The following is a 22,827-nucleotide window of genomic DNA, read 5'->3' on the forward strand; positions in this document are numbered from 1 at the left end:
AAAAAAATTAAATTATGATATATAAATTATCATTAAATAAATAAATTATTAATAATTGAACACAATAAAAACTAGAAATAAAAGAAGGTTGGAGTGGAAAAATATAGAAAATAAATATCAAGTTACTAATATTATCAAAATAATATTGTTTATTAATGCATCACTGCTAATTATATATAAAAGCAAAACAATAGGCACTCTTTGGCCTCAAAAACCTTGATGCTAATTTCTAGTAATTTTGAATTAAAAATAAAACAAAATTATATGAACGAATCTAATTTTCTGTACAATTAAGTAAATAAATGTTATATTTGTTATTTGGCCTCACCATTTACAAACTATTAGTTGACACCGATAAAATATATTTTTAACAAAAATAAATATTTAAAAAAAAAATAAAGTTCATATTAATCAAAATTTTTTGTACAATTAAGTAAATAAATATTATATTTATATGGCCATACAATTTACAAACTATTAGTTGACATTGTGATAAAATATATATTTTTTATAATTTATATAGAAATTAATTAGTCAAATTGAATTGACAATTGGCTCTTGCGATATAATAAGGGATGGCATAAAAAATATGTGTACAATTTATTTTTGTTATGCTTTAAATCATGATGCATGGTCTATACTAGTATTAATAAAATTTACTGTCCTCACTGTAATTTAACCACATCTCCAAAACTCTTCATATAATTTTTCGAGAATGACTTATGAAAAGGGGAAAAAAAGAAGAAGTAAAAATAAAAAAAAAGAAATTTTTTGTAATAGTTTTGTAGTGGTTACTTAATGATCGTAACAACTGTTATGTAATGGTAGCAGCCCATAATGGCCACTAGGGTTGTGAATTTTCTTCCCACCTATTTAGTGGTGTGTAATGGTGTTGGGAACCCCCCAAAAAAAAAAAAACTGCTGTTACATAATGGAAACAGCTGCTATTCAAAACCTTTCTTGTCACGTGGCCCTTGGTGATGAGAATATCTATAGCTCAGTTGGTAGAGCTCTACTCTTGCAATTGGGTTGTTGCAATTATGGGTTGGTTGTCCAATTGTTTAGGCAGTAATGATAGTATCTTGTACCTGGGCCCGTGGCTCACTTTTTCTAAGTAATGGGAAAAAGGACCACAATATGCAACTGAAAGACTCTACTGAGACAAAGATGACCTGTCAAGCTTCTTCCAACATCTCTTGGAGTCCCTTATAATCAAAAAGTCAAAGTGATACAACAACAACAAACCAAGCCTTAAGTCCTGCTAGATGGGGTCGGCTACATGAATCCTTTTTTGCCAATTTATGTGATTATGAACAATTTCCTTTGATAAATTTAGGTCTATTAAATCCTTGTATCTCATTCCAAGTTATTTTAGGTCTACTCTTACCCCTTTTATTGCCTCTTACAGTGACTAATTCACTCTTCCTCACTGCTGCACTATGTGGCCTACGTTGCTAGTGCTCAAACCATCTGAATCGTCCCTTCTTTATTGTATCTTCTATAGGAGCTATGTCTAACTTACTGTAAAACATTCATTTCTTAATTTATTTTTTAACGATTGACCATTCATCCATCTAAGCATTCTCATTTCAGTAACTTTTACTTTTTGGATATGCTGTTTCTTAGTCGCCCAACATTCTGATCCATATAACATTGCTGGTCTTACAACCGTCCTATAACTTCCCTTTTAATTTTAAGGGTATTCTACGATCACAGAGCGCACTCAAAGTACTTCTCCATTTCACCCAATTTGCTTTAACTTTATGCATTACATCTTCTTCAATTTCTCCGTCAGTTTGCATAATAGAACCAAGGTATCGAAGTCTACTAATGGTATTGATTTTTTTATCAAGTCTAACTTTGTCTTCAATATTCCTCCTACTATTACCGAAATAACATTTCATATACTCTGTATTATTTCTACTTATCCTAAAATATTTAGATTCTAAAGCTTCTCCTCATAATTTTAATTCAGATTTTACTTCACCCCTAGTTTCATCAATTAAGACAAAATCAAGACAATGTCATTTGCAAACAAGAACATCATGGAACCTCATTTTGGATATTCCCAGTCAGTTCATCCATCTTTAAAACAAAAAGATAAGGGCTCTAAGTAGATCCTTGATGTAACGACCCCAAATTTCTGCTATATAATTCCACATACTAATAATACTCTGATACCATAAAACATAGTCAAAATCAACCCGGACCCATAGGTACCAGGGTTTACTTGTTTATACATACATGCCATCTAAGCAGTGGAAACTATAATGTACTTATCATATACAATACCAGAGTTTCACCGTTTCTATGTATACACACATATATCCCAAAAATCCATCATGTCCCCGACTCGACTACTTACCCTGCAATTGGGTAAGACCAATGAACTCCTCTGTCACAGAGTTCGTTCCATTCGTATGTCAGGATTTCTTGAAATTTTTATAATGTTAGGGTGAAACACCTCTCAGTAAGGGAAATAAATTAATATCAGTGTGTGACATCATGAGTTTAATCATATTATAAACGTATACTGCAAATAATATAATTGTAGTATAACTAAAGTTGTAACTCATAATACATGAAAATCTGTACTTATAAACATAAACTTGCTATATCATAATGAATTATCGCATCATTTAAATCATCTATTAAATTTGTACATTACTGAAATTTTACTTTGGATGTAAATTTGTATATCATGATTTCATCCCACATGATCCGGGTTGTGCGGCACGTATGCTGGACTTAACATTGGCTGACCTACTAGGTTAAGTCAAACATGACATAAATACGCACGATTGCCCACCTATCCTGGCTTGCTCATCCTACTACACTGTCAAACCTCTAACGGGTCAGTAACACAGTGGGTATCCTACTACACCGCCTACACTTCTGGGCTAATCGGCCTCTGACCCACTCTTCTTGAATAGTGTGGTTGCACTATCGGCTATACTCCAATCTGGTCCGCCCAACCTACTCTTTGTCAAATCTCTGCAGGTCGGCACATAGTGGGTATCCTCTCACCGATCTGATTAGTTAGCTACGGTATCGTGCTCTTAACATACGTAACCATCCGGGTTTTGTTACTATATAATACATTTCACATAATATATATTTCTGTTTGTAAATAACATTCTCATATTTTTGAAATAAAATTTGGCCTATACATATTTCTGAATAAAAAACTGTTATTTCATAATTTCTGAATCATATCATCATAATAAAACTGATCACAGCATTTGCGCCGGCTGTCATATCACGGCATCTACGCCGGTTATACTATCTCGGCATTTGCGTTGGCTGTCATATCATAATATACTGGAAAATATCTTAATTCCTGTACTGATTATCATCTTTCTAAAATTACTATAAAATCATACTTATTCTATGAAATAATAACATATTCTACCATACAGTTATTACATTAAATTTATACTCATGCCACACGAGTGAGTTCTACTCTGTATTATAATATAACATGTTATAAAATTTGTTTTCTCTATTCAACATCAGTATTTCCAAAAATACATTAATTCATAAATAAATTTTTGAAAATGCTTGACTTAATCTATTCTATTACCCGTTTCCTGAGAAGCCTGTAGGAAACCCTAAATCATGCTTGCGTCGTTCAGAACTCCACACCCTGAAATCAAATTAACCCCAGTTTAATCAATTCAAACCCCAATATATTACCGTATAACACCTTTCCTCGGCTCACCTATACCAAATAACTGCATAAACTCTAAAATAACTTTCTTACCCTGATTTTGGGATGGTGCTCAAGAACCCCAAATCAGCATTCCACTTCGGTTAAGTTGTAGAGAATCTCTTCGGGATCAACGTGGTAACTTCTGATCGTCGAAACAAAGTAAAATGGAGCCGGATTGGAGGAGAGAAGGAGGAGAAACCGAAAGTAGAGAGAGAAATTGAAACCCTCACTGAAAATTCAATTTCTGCATATATATAGGCTGCTTGTCATGTGGTACTCATCGACGAGACACGTGACTCGTCGACGAGTCGCAGAAGGGTGTTCGTCGACGAAGATAATAAGTTCGTCGACGAACCCTTACTGGCCTGAATTCCCTGCTCTCGGTATCCTCTTGTCGACGAGACATGTGTACTTCGTTGACGAGATCTAGAAGGACGTTCATTAATGAGAACCCTGGGTTCGTCAACGAATGCCTGCTGATGCTTCTTTAATATAATCCCCTTTTCCTTCTTTTCTTTTCCTTATTATTTTATTGTTATTATTTTTTCGGGTCTCTACACTTGATGTACACCTATTATGATTAGAAATTCTCTAGTTTCTCCACTTATAGTCCTAACACTAGTCATTAATCCATCATGCATATCGTTAATGACATTAGTAGTTTTTTTTTTCCTAAAACCCACTATAGCACTTCCTTAGGTACCCTATTATATACTTTCTGTAAGTCAATAAATATCATATCCAGGTCCCTCTTCTTTTTTTCTAAACTTTTCCATTAATCTTATTAAAAGATTAAATAATTCATACACACAATAAAACAATAAAATCTCGATATTGAGCTTCAGTTTCCAAATAATTTCAATTTAAAGATCAGCTTTAGATCAGTAATAATAAGAAGCACAGGTTAACGTGGAGAGAGAAGAATATAATTGGTTGATTGTGTTTCCATTTCTTTTTTTTTTTTGGATTCAATTTGACATTATTTAATCACTCTCCTAAAGGGGAAAAAAAAAGACAAAAGTTTCAAACTAAATAGTTAGGAAAGTTCCACTAATAAATTATATCTCAAGGAATTACGTACGAATTTAAGATTACATGTAAATTGGTCAAGCAAATTTCCAAAATATCAATTGTTTGACTTTAAATTAAGATCCTTCATTTAAAAACATGTGGGGACCATAAGTAAAAATAAGAGTACCATTCAAAAGTGTATGTAGCAAGTTATTGTATTTTAACACAAAAATGAGAGAGGGTTGAGTCGACATAGTAAAATACTCGAACTCGAACTCGACTTGACTCGAAAATGTTAAGCTCGAAATTCGATTCAAACTCGATCAACGTTTTAAAACGCAAATGCGTAAGGTGAGGCTTTTTACCCTTTGCGAGGTGAGGCGTAAACATTTTGGGACTGTATTTTTTTAAATAATTAATAAATAAAATCAATTTATATACAGTAAAAAAATGTGAAAATTTTTAGAATAATGGAGAAAAATATAAAAGCATAATTTTTAAATATCATATAGGCCAATTTTAACTAACAAACACAGACAATATATGTTAAAAAATAAGCATGAGCCATAAGAAAAAGTCAAATTAAAGCATCACAATGTCTTATCATCCAAGATTCTAAATTCTAAAAGCCAGCTGCAGCTACCTTCAGTTTTAGAGACAGTGGCAGAGAGTACGAGAGGGTCGCGAAGTGAGACGAGAGGCTGTAGTGGGTTGCTGCAGAGAGACGAGAGGCTGCATAGGGTCGCTGCAGAGAGATGAGAGGTTTGAATGGGTAGTTGGAGAGAGATGAGATGTCAGAAGGGGTGGCAAATCAGTGGCAGGAAGGGATCTTCAACTTGTCGGAGAGAGACGAAAAGCTGGGGGAGTATTCAAAGCCAGACGCAAGCTTCGAAAGAGACGACAACTCCGAAGGGTTGTCGAAGGGAGAGGATACGTCAGAAGGAGTCGTCGGAGGCAGATCAGAGTTTGGAAGGGAACGTCAACTCATTAGAGAGAGACGAGAAGCTTGGAGGAATCGTTGGAAGCAGCTGTCAAGTTGTTGGAGAGAGAGGAGGAGCTGGAGGAATCGTCGGAGAGATACGGAAGTTTGGAGGAGCTGGAGGGCTTTACGCCTTTCCAGTTACGCCTTAAGGTGTTTTATGCTCCAAATGCCTCAAGAGGCGCACCTTATGAACGCCTTTTAAAACAATGAACTCGACTGATTTCATAATTGTTAAAACTCAAACTCGACTCGACTACAAGTTCATAAAACTCGAGTTCAACTTGATTAAGCTTCACTCAATTATAAATCAATATTAAATACATATCTAAATATATGTAATGTACATGTAATAGTAAATATATTTATAAAATATATATTATATGACATATATAATATAAGAAAATAAAATTAAAAAGCTTGATTTGGATCGAAACTCAACTTGAGTACTATTACGAAGCTCGAATTCGACTCGTTAAAATACTTGAGTAGCTCAAACTTGACTCGAACTCGAGTAGAGTTTAGTCAAGTCCAATTAGGGGACGAGTTGAATCTGAGTAGCTCGTGAGTAAACTTGACTCACTTACACTCCTAGGTGCTATAGTTGTAATATATGAGGTATTAGATATATTAGGTTAATATAAATGAAATTCATAAATTAATTAAATATTATTTATTACACAAAAAAAGATAATTTAGACATTAATGGAAAGTTTAATTTTTCATGTAATTTAAGAGCCCTTATAATAAATTTTTGTTTCAATAATAATAATAAAAGATAAAGTAAGAGAGAACTTTCATTTTGTGTCTAAATCTCTTATTTGAATTCTAAAAAACTTCATTCCATAGTTAAAATTTTGACAAATTTTGCTAAAATTTTGAGATTTTGATAAATTTCAGTTGATTCACTGAAATTTTGACGGGAATTATGCAAGATGGAAATCAACTGCCATTTCAATTTATAGGGCAACGGAAAGCGGAAATTTTGACGGGAATTCGACAATTTAGTGTAAATTTAAGACCATGATTCACTCTTTTAAACCTGCAACAGATTGTTGGGGTTAACTTCATTAAAGACTGAACAAAATTCACAAACTTATTAGCTTTCCATGTATTCTTTACTAAAGGAAAGGTTGGAAATTAAATAAAACGAGAAAAAATGGTTGTGCTACAAAAAGATGGAGCCATTCAAAGATTTGTTCAGTATTAAATAGGGTTTACAGCTAATGAGGGCTTAAACTTTGAATGGTTAATAAAGCTATCATCATCCTTACAACAACTGCTCAATTCTCATAGGCTTTTGCTTTGTTTTCTTTAAAAGCAAATGAGTTGCCTCAAGTCAATTTAGAATTAATTTTGGTAGTCTAACCTAATTTTGTCTATCTTCATTGATGTCTAACTCAATTGCTTAGATGGTCCAAACTGAAAGCTACAGGCTTATTCAAATTGGCATCCAAGTCTAATAAGCATGAAGTTCCTGACATACATGTGTGATCCCTGCTGGCTTATGTACCTATTCCCCTCCCGCTCCCCCTCCCCCTCCCCACCACCTCCTCCTTTTGAAATGGTTTGGTTTGACATAATTATTAACACCCTTTCAAAAAAATGAAACAACAATTTCTTCTTTCATCTGTGTTCCCTTTTGAGAGGATTTTGGGTGATAAAGGAGGTTAGATATTTCCATTATTTTTGTTTTAATATGCACATATCCACTCACACACACATCTATATCTATATTGTTTTACTTTTTTTTTGTTGCATAATGGTAGAAAAGCATCCGTATTGCCAACTCCTCTTGGTAGGACTTAAGGCTTAGTTGTTGTTTATATTTCTACTTACCCAGCAGTTTATGTTGAGAGAATGCCTCTCAGTACTCAAACTATCTTATGAATCCTTCAAAATACGCTTCTTGAAACTGATAGCACAGTATTTTTAGGAAGTTCTTGCATGATGTAGGGACATTTTTTTATTTATTGTTTATATCTAGGACATTTTTAGTTTCAATAAAAAATATAACTCTGTTCTTTTTATTAACAAGGACATTAATGAACTGCTTACAATATTCAGATGTCCCCTGCAGATTCTTTGATGCAGGGGATGAGTTACTGAACATCATGGAATTGCTTGATATCTTTTTACTGCTAAAACATTGGACACATTCGTTTTTTTCTCCTTTCGCTTCTTTTGTTTGTGCAGTGATTTGTGACATTTCTTGCTTCCTTTTTCTGAAATTTGTCATCAAATGGTCCAACCTTGTACACAAGCCATAAACTTCCCAGAAACTTCTCCTGTCATTCCTGGTGCGCAGATGATCGACTTGAGGATGATACATCTGCTGGTGTAATAAAAGAGTTGATAACTGTGTGGAAAACTCAATTGCATCTTCTAAGTTCTAATTGTAAGGGTAGCATGTGTTTGGGAACTGTATATGCCAAGTATGGATGTATTTGATTAAGATATAATCTGTAATGAGTTAATTAATGCAAACCCCTCTGAAACATAATTGAAAATTGTAGTGCTTTCCTGGAAGGCTGATGAGCACAATGACTGCTGAGAGTGGGTGACTTTGAGAGTTTCTTTCATGCATGTAATCCTGACTATTTCACTTCCCTAGGCAATTATTAGCATGATCTCTGAGAAGAGAGATGATTAATCTAGTCTATATGTTATGCCTGCTTTTCATCTACCATTTTAAGATTTCTTTCATTTGAGAATTTGTTTCATTGGATTGTTTGTCCAATGATACTTTTATTGTTGCAGGGATACTGCTGGGCAGGAAAGATTTAGGAGCCTCATTCCAAGCTACATTAGGGATTCATCTGTTGCTGTTATTGTGTTTGATGTCGCAAGTATGTAATCTTCGAGCTCGTTTTCTAACTAGATAACTGTGTTGCTATCTTTCTAACTAAATAGCATCCAAGATTCTTTCTCAATCTCTCTTAAATGTAATAGATACTTATCTTTTTCTACTTGTTTGTGTGGGTATTATGCTACCAGACCTGATTGATGCTTTTGACTATAATGGTTTCTCACTGTATTAGGCCGACAGTCTTTCCTAAACACTTCAAAGTGGATTGAGGAGGTTCGTACTGAGAGAGGCAGTGATGTCATTATCGTGCTCGTTGGAAACAAAACTGACCTTGTGGAGAAAAGGTACACTTCAACCAATTGAAGATGGTTAATATTGGCCTTGTCTGACTAACTAGTTCTGTGTGCATTTTCTTGTTCTATTTTAGTTAAGGTTTTGTTCTGGGAGTTGCTTTTTGTCTGGAGATAAATTTTGACGGTCAAGGAACAGAGAGCTTTAAAAGAACTAATAAACTTGTCAATGCAAAACCTTCTCTATTGGATGAAATGAGAACAGGCAAAGTGTTATGATTTTAGTTGTTTCTTGGAGATGGATGAAGTGTTACTTAATAGGAAATATATGGGGCAGGGGAGATGACCTTTTTATGTGCTGTGATAAAAAATTGATTGACATTGATAGTTTTAAATTTTAGTATGCTGTTTAAGAAATCTAAAAGATGGAGAATAATTAAGTCATGTAAAATACATCCAGGAAAGTATCTTAATTGAATATATGGTCTTATCTTTATATCAGCATAATCACTGTACTTTGTTCCAAGATTACGAAGTACTTGGGTCTGTAGTATAAATATGCTCTCTGTCTCAGATAACATCCACTTAGTTTTATGTATGGTTTTATGCTGTATGAAATATTATAGTTTTGCTGATTGTTCTTTTTTTATTATTGTCATTCCACTCCCCCTCGCACCTTTACTTTCTGCTCATGCATCTTCCTTCCACACAACCCTGTTTACTGCCCTCCTGGATTTAGCCTTGTCAGTGTCACTTTGAGTTTCTGATACAATTCAGATGTAGATTGATCGGCTAAGTAACTAGAAATTTCTGGATTATGCAAGGGGAGGAGGGCAGAGAAGGATGGGAGGACAATTGATTAGTGGAGGGAATACTAGTTGTAGATTTTATTTAATGCCTTCTTAGGACAAACACAAAACACACGCCACAAACTGTAATATCCTGCCACCAAAACACTTCCCCTCAACCTTGAGGAGCATAAATATCACGTAATCCCATTTTGTTTGATCAGAAAAGTTAGTTCTAAACAAATTCATTTGTACATGAACCTCCTAGCTGATAACAGGACTCCAAAAATTTGGTGGCCACTATCATCATCATTATAGCATTTCTCACAAAGTGTTCATCAACTTTGATGCACTGTTCTCTCATCAAACATACAACATCGTTAGCCGTCTTACTATCATAGAACAAATACCTATAAGATTTGTTTCTAGAAGTCCCATCTCCTCATCCTCCATAACTCAATGACTGTATGAGCATAGCTCAATATGTTGTTTTGACACTGGATCTTGCTTCCACAGTTTGTTTCTTGCTATGTAAGGCTGCAACTATTACCCAAAAAAATATAGTATCGGTAATAGATCTTTGATCTTCAAAAGACTCAGCCTAATTCACGTCCTAGTGTACTAGCTTGGGATTCTCCATAAATTGATTGATAACCCTCACAGAAAAGAATATGCCAGATGTAGTGAGAGCCAAACAATCTAATTTCCTTCCAACATCTGGTCTACTATCTTTGGATAATTTCAAATTTGAGTTCATAAGAGTATCAACTGGTTTAGTTCCCAACATGATAGTGTACTTAGCAAGTATAAAGTAAATTTTTGCTGGAGTACATTGTATACATGAACACCCGGCGACACTTCACCTACTCCTTACTAAAAGGAAGGTCTACCAATTTCCATATCCCTGAAGAAATTAGAGTCTGCATTTCTACACCCACTGCCTGCTTTTACCCAGCACAGGAATGGGCCTTGATATTTGCAGTCGTGTTAATTCTTTCTAGAGTAATGGAAAATGCATCACATAGGACAACAGTAGGAGATTCCTAGAAAGGAGTGGGGTAGGAATAAGAGGTTGATGCAAGAAGGAGAACCACTAATTGTTGGCCAAGAATAGATTTATGCAAAGAATATCTAGCACTAGAAAAATAAGTTGTTTCCTCAAAGGAGGTTGCATTTACATTTACATATGGTATATGAGTTTCAGAAGCATAGCACCTATAGCTTTTTTGCATTTTAGAATACCCATAAAAACTCTACAACATGAGGAGACAACTTGCGCTGACTAGCATGGTGCACATAAACAAAATAGGTGCACCCAAAAACATGAGACACAACAAGAAATGCAGATTATTAAGATATGTTAGAAGAGAATATGCAACTTTAGTAATTTTGTGGTGTCTGGGAGCATTTTTGATTTCATGTCTTTTAATTTATGATATATAATTGGGGCATGTGTGGAGGAGATGGATAAGAGGGTGCTTGGGCTCAATCAATATTTCTATCATTGTTGACGGATAGCCCAAAGAGTGGTTTAGAGCCTTGTGAGGGCTTAGGCATATGACCTAGGGGTGATTAGGGGACCAGTAGGTAGGGAAGAGGTGGAGGCATTTCATCTCCAATTTTCCGATGGCACTATCATGTTTCTTGAGGACGAGGCTGAGAAATTCTAAAAGGCTCTCATTTTGTTAAAATTTTTCAAAAGGATTTCTAGATTGAAGATCAATTTGTCTAAGAGCGGGATAGAGGTCATCAATGCGGGAAGTAGGGTTTTGGAGGGGTTAAAGGCCATGGTGGGTTGTTTTATTGTAGGGTGGCCAACTGGCCATTATCCTTCCTTTGCCTCCATTTTGGAGGAAATCCTAGTTCAGTGGCTTTTTTGGTTTCTGTGATCAAGAGAGTTAGGAGGAAGTTGGAGGGGTGGGAAAAAGGGGTCCTTTTCCATAGAGGGTTGTACCATCCTCATCAGTGCAACCCTTTGTAACATCCTGTTAGTTTTTCCTCTCCATTTTTACAATGCTCAATCATGTGGCTAGGATTTTGGAGAGGATAATGTGTGCCTTTCTATGGTCAGGTTCCGAGGAGAATGGGAGAGATCATCTTGTTGGTTGGGAAGTTGTCAATAGATCGAAATCAGAAGGGGAGGTGGGACTCGGGAGTGTTGTTTTTCCTCTCTATTTTACAATGTTCAATTGTCTGGCTAGGATTTGGAGAGGATAATGTGTGCCTTTCTATGATCAGGTCCTGAGGAGAATAGAGGAGATCTTGTTAGTTGGGAAGTTGTCAGTAGATCGAAATCAGAACGGGAGGTGGGACTTGGGAATGTGGTTTCCAGAAAATTCTCTTTGGGAGAATGGTTGTGGAGGTCCCCTTAGAGGTAAACTCCTTACAGAAGAGAGTGATTAAAAGTAAGTATGAGGTGCATTAGAATGGGCAGGTTCTTTAGTGGACTGCTCTTCTTACGGGATAGAGCAGTCTTTTTGGTCTCTCTGGGTCCATTCTCTTGGGTTCTTTAGGGGTTTGCTGCTGCCTCATCTGGTTAGAGATCGGCCAGCAGTGCTTATGCAATTACTTTTGGCTGTATTTCAATTCTTCTTGGGAGGACATCTTGTTCTTCCCTCATGGTACTTTCTGGTTTGGCTGTTATAAATTTCTTTTTCTTATATATATGTGGAAGACCTGGAGCTGTACGTATGCTCCAGGAAACTGCCACCTGACCCTTTTCGCTTTATTTTCTATTCTTCTTCTCTTCTCCAACATGGTATTAGAGTATTGATCTTCTCTAAGTCTGATTTATCTAGGTTGATTCTTGACACTCCTTTTTCAATTTTTTTTTTTAAATCTTTCCCTAATTGATTCTCAAACCTGACTTCCTGTATGGTTTGAGGGTTGTTTAGGGACACTCCTCGGCTCAGTTAGGCTGTGCAGCATCCTTGATTGGATGTTGTGCGTGTTCATCGTGGTTTGCTGTGTTAATTTAGTACTGGTATACTGCTGTTGCTGTCCTAATGTTCCACTGGCTGGTTGTGGCGTGATGATGCTGTTTTAATGCTGCATGTGTTCGTGGTTGATCGCTGGGAACTTGTATCAATCGCTGGTTGGTTCCAATTAGTGTTCGATAACTCAATTTCCTGCTCTTGCCTGCAATCCCTTCTAGCTGTGGCCAGCCATAATACCTGCTGGATTGTTTATTGAGTGCATGTGGTATTTTTTGTAACTTTCAATTCTGTGGTCATGGCCGCCTCTTGAAGTTCTGGATCTTTGAATTTTTGAGGTGCTGTTATGTTCTAGTGTGTGCTGCCTGATTCTGCATTTTTGCTGTGTTCAATCCAAATACTGGTGTGTGCTCATTGTAGTGTACTAGGGCCAGTGGTGATTTTGATGGCCTCTATGGTGAGAGGTTCAGCTGATACTATTAACGTGTAGGTCACATCCATCAATTGGTTGGGTCTTCCAACCATCTGTTGTGGCGTGCAGCAGTGCATGCGTATATTAACACACAAAAGGGAAATCTAAGTATGTGCTGCACTCTCCTCTGTCATCTCCAAACTCCAAGGATTATGAAGGTTGGATGAAAGGAAATGCCATATTGCTTGGTGGTTGTGGGATAAATGGAGCCATGAATTGCTGTGAACATAAGATGTTTCATAGAGCAGCCAAGGCCATGTGGAGTGATCTCCAAAGCTTCTCATAGGATAAAATCAAATTGGTATTCTTGATCTATATGAGAAGTTTTTCAAATAAGATCATGAAGGTAGGTCCATTAGTGAGTATTAACTTTGAAGGATATGTGGGAGGAACTCAACATCTACCAATAAGCTGGTGCTGGCATTGAGATGATTAACAGGCAATCTACAGAGTTCTTGGCTGCCAAGTTTTTGTTTGGATTGTTTAGTAAACTAGTAATTTAGTTATATTTCAGGTTTCTTAAATTAGTTTTTTATTCTCCAAATGTTGTAAGCCCACAAAAAGCCTCTTATGTATTTTTTCTTTTTTTTTTGGAGATTGGAGTTAGAATTGAAGCTGTTGGACATTTGTCCTGGATCATTTTGTCTCTCATGGATTATTATTTTAAGGAAAATTTGGGCACATACAGTACAACTGAAAGAGGAATAAAAGGAACTACAACTTGAAACTGGAGTAACTCAAACCCTCAGAAAGACAAACTTTGGAGCATTGGGAGTTAGTTTGAGGGACTGAAATAAATTAGGTCTGTCTATCGTATTGGATGTGACACTATAATCAATAATCCTAGAATCAGAGGATGAAGAGACTAGAAACCTTCTGCATCTGAATGAGCCACAGTAGCACTAGATGTAGTACGGGGTTGAGTTAAAATTGCTGGACTCATGGACTGGATTGTTATAAGCCTTTCTAGGGGCACGGTAGAATGGTAAGGTGTGTTGGAAGCATCTACTTGAGAAACACCATTAACAAAGGGCTTATTTGCTCAAGCTTATTTTCATGAAGATCCCAACAATGACACACACTGTCCTTTTCCTTCTTATTAGAAACTCCACCTCTTTCACTACTACTCATTGAACCTTTACTCTCCCACTAGCACCGCCTTTCCCACCAGATGTAGCACCAACCTTGGTTGAACTGTCCTTGAGAGAAGCTTGAAAAGAGCAGATAAATTCATTTTAGTGATCCTCTAGATTCTGGCATTTGCTTCATTCATAGAAGATATGAAATCTATGCATCTTGAGCAGATCTGATGGCAAATTGTATGAAAGTCAGAACTCAACCTAGACAAGACCTTAGTGGTTAAAATATTATCCTATTGCTTCTTAAGCATCTAACATCAGTTCTTATTGGTTAATAGAGATACAATTCTTCCCATATTTAGGTTGTTCTTTAGGGTACTGTGGTGCTGATTGATGTATCTGCTCTCTCGGTCAAATTTGAATTACTTCTTATTGAGCTAAAAATAAATGCCTAAGCTGCCCAGGAAGGCCCAAAGTCAATCCCCAGGAAAAATGAAGCTGTATAGGATCTTTCTGTCCAAGTATATTGCATCCACATCTTCACAGGCATGTCTATTTCATTGAAGCCTCTCTCCGAGATAGTGCCCATGCCGTTATGCCTTCCGTGCAAGTTGGAACTTACCCTGACAAGGAATTTCACTACCTTAGGACCATTATAATTATGGCAGCCATTCACCGGAAATTCAGTTGCTGGCTCCCCTGTCATCAGATCACCAACTTCCTTGACCTTCCGGCAGGGTTTGAGTCGTATTTTAGGAGAGACTCCCATAGACATCAGGCCCACAGCCTTTGCAGTCTGATGAAACCAGATGATACACTAAATATGCTGCCCAGCCAAAACGAAACCATCACATAGCCAGGAATATCGGCAGAAACCAGAACCCTGCAACAAACAAGACTAGTGGCAGTACACACTGACAACACTCAAAGATCAGCTGTGGCACAAAAACTAAGTCTACTATGAACAGTCTGTCTACAAACAAAACCAGTAGTAAATGGCGCACATCAGACCAACAAAGTGGGGAACTTACCCAGCTCAGAGAACCCCAACTCATGACAACTCAAATAAAACTGGGAAGAACATAGAAAGTTGGACGGACTGCAACCAGCAACTCCAACACTTCAATTAAAAAACACGCATTTGTCTTGTTCGGGTTTTTGAGGCCTGCAGTTGATGGTTCTCAACATGTTTATGTTGGTAAGGGTTGTGGCTGCTTCCTGAAACCTTTGAGAAGAACGAGGAGGAGGCAATGCATTGAATTGTTCCCACAGCTTTAGAATTTACTACCTACTTTTGCTAGTTTTTAAACCTCATTTTCCTTCTGAAATGGTTCTTGAATTTGGGTATTCAGAATTACTAATGATTTGATAATTTTTTATTATTACGAAAATAGAATGAATTGTGTATATTGTTATATACTGGAGAAGGCATTATAGTTGTATTTACTAGTGGCCCGAGCATTGCTTTTGTTTCCTTTGTCTTTCTCTGGCAGATATTCATTATTATTATTATTGCTGCTGCTGTTATTATTCTTTCTAAGTTCAAATCGTGGGGCATTTGAGGTAAGTTATGCGGTAAAAAATTTTTGACAGGGCGTGGGCCTTGGTGCTTGCATAATTCATGAGCCCAGGTATGCGATATTATTGTGTCTTAAATAAAAAAATTATTGCGTCCTAAAGCAAGGAAATATGCTCAAGGGGGAGCATTTCTAATCAAATCAGATAGCAGGGTGGATCAGTGAAAGCTACTAAAGAGTTGATGAGGGATAAGTTTTAAAATGGACGAATAGTTGTTGGTTGACCATGCTTTATGGTAGTTAATTTTGGGCAAGCAAGCAACAGCACTCAGCTTTAAACTTACACAATTGCGACGAAGATATTGATTGGGGAGAACCATTCTAGGGCCTTATCTCTGCGTTAGCTGGCTCTGTCCTCTGTTTGAAAAATTATGTTTAACTAACTGAATGGCAAGTGAAGAAAGATAGAATTGGATATGACGGCATTGTTGAAAAGTTTTTAGGCAGCACAATTTAGGATGGGAGGATGGAGTTCTTTGATATGGTTTGATCATGTTGAAATTGCAGCAATGATTGCATCATTTAGGGAAAGGGAAAGTGAAAATTTTCAGTCAAAGTTAAGAGAACGATGCTTTGGTTTTGAAAATCCTAGTTATGAGGCTAGATATACATCTGTCCATGGATGTTGTTCGTCTTGGTGCTCTTCAAAGCTGTTCTAGGTTAAGCACCCTTATGTGTGACACCTGATATGTGTGTATGTGTGTGAGAGAGATGCCCATCCATGGTACTTACATTCATTTATGATTGTTGTGATAAATCATCTTTGAGTGTTAGACTCATAGTTAACAGTCACCCATAATCTATATTCCATTTATCAAGCTCTTGTACAACCTTGTTAGCATTGTATGATTTTGGGGAGGAACTTGATCATTATGTTGCTCAGCACAAAAAAGAAGCTTCAGCAACTTCCTTAATAGAAGTCTTTGTGTTGATATATATTCTAAAAGAACCAATGGAAAGAAACAATGAGAATTGTGATGATGAAAGATAAAAGACTAATGGTACTAAACATGAGCTGTAATCCTCTCTCTTTCTCTCTCTGAAAGTTTTTACTTGCCTGCCCAAAGGGATGAAAAATCTTAAAATTATTGGTTTCAAGTGAGATATGCAGTACCATATGAGTATGCTTACGTTTCTCAGGCGAACTATACAATTTCCTGGGTGTAAAGGGAGTGGGCAGTCGAGGGCATCTCATAAGGCAAGTCCCACTTGGCCAAAATGCCCCAAACTATATTAGATTAAACCCTGTGTATTTCATTTTTTAGAATGGTTTAAATGCTAATTCACATCAATAATTACTTTTGATGTTTTATATTGTTGAATTTGGTCTCTACATGGTGCTCGTTACATTTTCATTGTTATTTTCTGACACATTATTCTTGTGTGGATGAACTGACAGGCAAGTTTCTATAGAGGAAGGAGAAGCCAAATCTCGTGACCTTGGTGTCATGTTTATTGAAACCAGTGCAAAAGCTGGCTTTAATATAAAGGTAAACTTTTTCTTGTAATGTAGCACTTCTCTGTATTCTTAGGTGGCACATAGGTTGCAACTGAAAAACAGACTAGTGGTTTGTCAATGCATGTGAGGGTGAGGGTTTTAGGCCCAACCTTTGTACGGGTCCCTCAAATTTTCTGGCGCATACTTGGGCAGAAATTGTACAATAGAATGAACCTAATTTGAACTTCAGCGAACGAAATTCTCCACCCTATCTTGTTACATGGGAGCACAATTCACTATAAAAGCATGGGAACTACTCTACAATGGGTTCCCTACTTTGCTAAGAATTCAAAGTTGGCTTGTTTTTGGTGTTATCGGTCTCATTTCTGGATTTTGAAAAGAGTAAACAAATTGCATGGCCAATATTGTTCTGATTTCATTTTTTTTTTACAAAATGTTTTCTTCCTGCTTGACATGCGTTATACCATAGGTCCTGATCTTTCTTCAATGCCCTTCCTTTTCTTCTTTATTTATTATTATTTTTATTTTTTAAAGCCGTGTTTGGAATATATGTTACAAGCTGAGTTGAACTAGAGAACTTGGGTCAACACCAAAGCTCAGGCAGTAATTGGGAGTGGGTAGGTGGTTGTTGCTTACTATGCTACCCCCATGCACTGTGTAATGCTATAGATTAAGATTTTGTTCAAAGCTTTTTTAAAATATGCATGATACTAGACCATTTATTTGCTCTTGAGTAAACCAAACCTGTAGGGCCTCTTTGGTATTGCTGCTGTTTCCTGTTTCCGTTTCTATTTCTCTATAGTAAAAAAATAGATTATAAAAATGCGTTTGTTTCTATTGTTAGTTTTCTGTTTTTGCAGCTAGTTTCCAGCTGTTTGTCAAAAAACTGAAACTAGATTTTATGATTTTCAGTTGTTTTGACAACCTGTTGCTAGAAATTTTTAGATCCAGAAATAGTTTTTTGGATTAAATTATTCATTTTATATACTTTTAAATTAAAATAAGAATATACATAAATTTAAAATAATAATAATAGTAATAAAGCCAATTACAAAATACTTTTACTATCTTTTATTGTCACGTCTAAAATTTTTTTTACTGTAAAGTAAAATTTGAAAGTAGAATAATTAAGTAAAATAATTATAATAAATTTTATTTTTATCATAGTAATTTTTTAATGTGTATTATTTGTAGTTTTATTATTTTAATCATATTTTTATAATATTTTGATTTAAAGATGAAAATGAGCATATTTTAATTAAAATTTTAATTTGTTTTAGTTTTATAAATGTTAACCAAACAGGTTGTTAGTTTCAAGTTTTTAGTTTCTGTTTCTAGTTTAAAATATCTTGTTTAAAGTGTTTTTCCCCTTGTGCTTTTGCACTCCCTTTCTCGATCATCAGGTTACTGAATTTCAGGTCATGTATATTTTTTTGTACTAAATTTAGTGTTATTCCCTTGTGTTAGCTTGGGAAATGTTTTCTTTTAAATGTACATGAATTTTTGGACAAACTGTGGTGAAAAATTCTAGTTTATCATAAAAACGTTGACATGGCAAGTCAGATCGCCCACTGGTCACTGAATATACTGGAGTCACTGAAGGGGAACAAGATCCTGTGCAAGAATCGTAGTAATGATTTATTTTATCATATTAGAACAGAAAGGGGAGAGAGTTCATAAGGAACTTGACAGTTTAGATGGTGACTACTGCTTCTGCTAACATTTTTTCTTTCTTTCTTGGAATATACCATACAAAGAGTCTCTTTGACCACTTTTTTAAAAATAAAATCTTTGACCACTTCGCCATGCCTTTTTAACTCATGTCTAATTGTCATAGTTAATGATTGTATTAATTTTGATTTTTTCCTTTATTTAGTTCTGGGGAATGGTGACATCGATGGTGGTTTGTAATACTCCATGCCTATAATGCTGGGATTTGTATCCAATTGACGAACCCTTTTTTTGCAGGCACTGTTCCGCAAAATTGCTGCAGCACTACCAGGAATGGAAAATCTTTCTTCAACGAAACAAGAGGACATGGTTGATGTGAATCTGAAGTCCACCAGCAGTGCTGCTTCACAGGCACAGCCTCAATCAGGAGGATGCGCCTGTTGATGTAACCATGCCCCAAACCTTGCAGTTCTTTGCTCCATTTCCTGCCATCTATTTGGCTGATGGTGAATCTGAAATCTACTGGTGGCAGCAAATTTGATTCCCAACCTCGGGCAGGTGGATGCTTCTCCTAAATCATCTATATTTCTTGCTGCTGGGGTTTGTAAAGTTTTCATGTTCTTCTGGAAATGCTAAGTTATTGGCTTAACACCTGGGCAGAAGTTTCTCTCAGAGATCTAGGAGTGGAAAGAAGGATGATGATATGGAAGATTGTCTTGTTAATTAGATTGGTGAGAATAGAATCTTAGATGGATGGCAAGATTTAGTAAGGACTTGAATAGATTTTTTCCCTTTAGTACTTGAGGATGAATGTTAAACTTCTGTTTTTAATTTTTTTTAACCGAGCAATGAGCATTTGGATATCCTTCATTGTAGCTTCAAGTGAAAGTGTGTAATTATTTATTTTGACATGCACCAAGGTTTGAAGGTTTTTGTTTCCAAAATTTCGATGAGAGACGCGAGATGCGGATTGATCTGGGCGATATGCAATGTTTCGGTACATGGCCAATTGTTCAATTCTGCTCTGGCTGGTTCTGGAGCTCTTTTACCATGTGCAATGGCTTTCAAAGACGACGTTACCATATGGTATTTGGAAAATGAGTATAAGTAGTTGATGCAATGCAAAACTCTCAATTTGCTTGGAGAGAATTTGAGAAGAGAAATAAATAAATAGATGAAAAGAGGAGAGGAGGAGAAAAGAACAAAAACTAGGTTCTTTTTGGATGGTTATGATAATATCATTTTTGAGAATATGATGCTTGTTCCATAGGATAATTTTATTTGGTTTTCAAATGTACAAAAACTAGTATTTCTCTCTAGTTTAATATGAGAATTCTAGTAGTCATTTCAAGATGGCCATTATGTCCTTAATGTGTGTATGAACAATATAAGGAATAATCAAAATTTTAACTCAAAAACTTATTAAGAATATATACTTAATTAAATTTATATTTTAAAATTTTCCATCATTATAAAGTAAAAAAATTCAACATGTTAGAAGTTATTTATCGAAATAATTAGGGGCAATGTGTAGTAACCCGACCCCGAAAAAAAAAAAAGAAGAAGATATTTTGGAGAAGATATTTTGAAAAGAGATATTTTGAGATATTTATATATAAATGTCTTGGAGGAGATATTTATTTAAACTACTTAAGGGCTAAGTTAGGATTTATTCTATAAATTCTCTCATTCTCTCTCTCTCTTTCTAAGATCCTTCGCCGTTCGTTGTACGTTTCAAAAAACGGAGGGTACTGCGTGGATCAGAAGAGAAAACTCTATACTTTTAGTGGATCGGATCATCGTTTCGGAGAGTTTCGGATTTTCCCAAGAATCAAGGTAGGAATCTGATCCTAATTTTAATTGGATATTTGGATAGCAATAGAAAACATAGTAAGGTTATGTTTTGTGGTTTTAGGTTTTCGGGATCTCGAGTTGTCGTTTTGGACCGTTTTTGTACGAAGTTTCATTTCGAATATAAAGTAAGGGGAACTTGATTACAACAGCTATTTTGAAAAACTAAACCGCTAAAAAATTAGTTTATGTTATTATGTATGATTTAAATACTTATTTGTGAAATTCTACTGAGTAGAAATGCCGGTTTGACGATTTTACGATTTTTGGTAAAAACGAGGATTTCGACGTGTGATTTCCAAATTTTACAAATATTGTTTATTTGTGTTTATACTATAGTAGAAGAGGCTCGAATCCTTTATTTATTCAGTTAAACTATGTATATTGAATTTCTATCATTTAGTGGGTTTTTGTATTAAACTTGTGTGATATATGTTGATATGGGAATGAATAAATTTTCTATACTATTGAAATAGAATATGGGAATGAAGTTCCAAATTTGTTATATTGATAATGTGAATAAACAGAGGCTGGTAATACACCGAGCCGCATCAGTAAACAAAGAAGGGTAAACTGAGTGGAAAGACACCGGTTTGAACCCAATGCTATTATGTGAATTTGTGAAAAATACTGAAAATGCGCAAGTTATTATATTTGTATAAATTGAATTTATGATACACAGAACCACAGCTTGAGAGTCTCAGGAGGGTTGAAAAATACTTTCTTTGCAGGGTGAAATGAAACCACTGTTATATGATATGGCACGATATCGTAGCTAGATGTACACGTGCAACCACACGTACTAAACGATGTGGGTATCAAGATGGTCGGCTAGCAGGGTGAAACCATTGGCTGATATTGGGCCAATGGAGGCAGTTGGGTCGTATGTAGGTACTCGGCAGTGGCTACACGAACAGGGCATTGGACGAGTACCAGTGCACAACTCGAGCCACGGGGTAAAACTGGTTATAGGGATATTTTGCTGTTGGTCATCTGATAAATCATTAAATGGTCGAAAGACAGATGTGGGAATTTTGTAATATGAATAATGATATAACTGATGCATTACTGTATTGAAAATATTTGATTTATATTACAGATGTTGAATGAAAATATGCATGTATGCAGTCACACACAGTTGTAACTCCTTCTTCTTTACTGAGAGGTGTCTCACCCTATCTTACAACCTTTGTTTTCAGGTCCGTCCGTGCGTCGGTCCTAGTAGATAAAGGGACTGGGGAGGTTATTTTGGTTAACTTACGTAAGCATCCAAATTTTGTACTAAACTTGATGAAAGTCCTTTTAGGAGGGTTGTAATATGACGATTACTCTAAGTCCGAATGTATGTAAATTATGGATGTATTAGTGAACTCTGGTATAAGGCTAGTAGTAATCCCAATGGATGTTTATGTTTTTCCGTGACATTTACATCATGATTATGTATGATTTACACTCGTATGTCCCTGTTTAGGGAGGGTTGTTTCCATATCTTGAACAGGTATAGATATTTGATGTATGTGAGTGACACCTGAGTCCGTGTAAAGGGCCGGGTCATTACACAATGTTTTCTCAACCATCGTTATAACTAGGAAGGAAAAAATGCAAAATCCTACGAATTACATCCCCCCTTCATCTTTCACCACTATGTACTATAAAAGGTCTCTCTCTCTCTCTCTCTCTCTCTCTCTCTCTCTCTCTCTCTCTCTCTCATTTTTTTTAGATATAGAAAAATACTTGAAGAGAGTAGACCCATAGAAAGGATGAGAGGAGAGGAAAGATAAAGAGAAGAGAGATATTTTGTATAAGGCTGGTTTCAAATCATTTTGTAATTTTTCCTGAGATAGCGAAACTTTTGATTCCATTCGCTCGTGGAGTAGGCATAACCAAACCACGTAAATTTTTGTCCCATCTATATTTATTTTCCTATATCTTTTATAACACGTTATCAGCATGAGACTTTAACCAACTGAGATATTTTTTTAAAAAAATCATATTTAATTTATTTATTTCTTATAAATTTTACTCCACAAGAATATAATATTATCTAGAAGAGAACGTCTTTTAAAGTTTATAAAGTACCAATCTCCAGAAGAGATGATAAGATAGTCCTCCTGAAGAGACTATATATTTAATCTCTTGAAGAGATAGACCTCCTAAAGAGGTAATATATTTAAATATCTTATCTACGTATTTAAT

The 22,827-nt window shown here is 35.7% G+C and overlaps 1 protein-coding gene across 1 annotated transcript in view; it reads left to right on the plus strand.

Annotated features, from left to right (window-relative positions):
* LOC131164970 (ras-related protein RABH1b-like) overlaps positions 1 to 19,724 on the plus strand; it is a 31,298-nt gene extending 11,574 nt beyond the window's left edge. The window contains exons 3-6 of the mRNA XM_058122540.1: positions 8,463 to 8,551; positions 8,744 to 8,855; positions 17,050 to 17,140; positions 19,078 to 19,724. Coding sequence (XP_057978523.1) covers positions 8,463 to 8,551; positions 8,744 to 8,855; positions 17,050 to 17,140; positions 19,078 to 19,224 — 439 coding nt within the window. The 3' untranslated portion in view covers positions 19,225 to 19,724. The remainder of the gene's footprint in view (positions 1 to 8,462; positions 8,552 to 8,743; positions 8,856 to 17,049; positions 17,141 to 19,077) is intronic.
* The last annotated feature ends 3,103 nt before the right edge of the window (positions 19,725 to 22,827 follow it).

Source organism: Malania oleifera, chromosome 9 (assembly GCF_029873635.1).
Source record: "Malania oleifera isolate guangnan ecotype guangnan chromosome 9, ASM2987363v1, whole genome shotgun sequence".
Taxonomy (NCBI): domain Eukaryota; kingdom Viridiplantae; phylum Streptophyta; class Magnoliopsida; order Santalales; family Ximeniaceae; genus Malania; species Malania oleifera.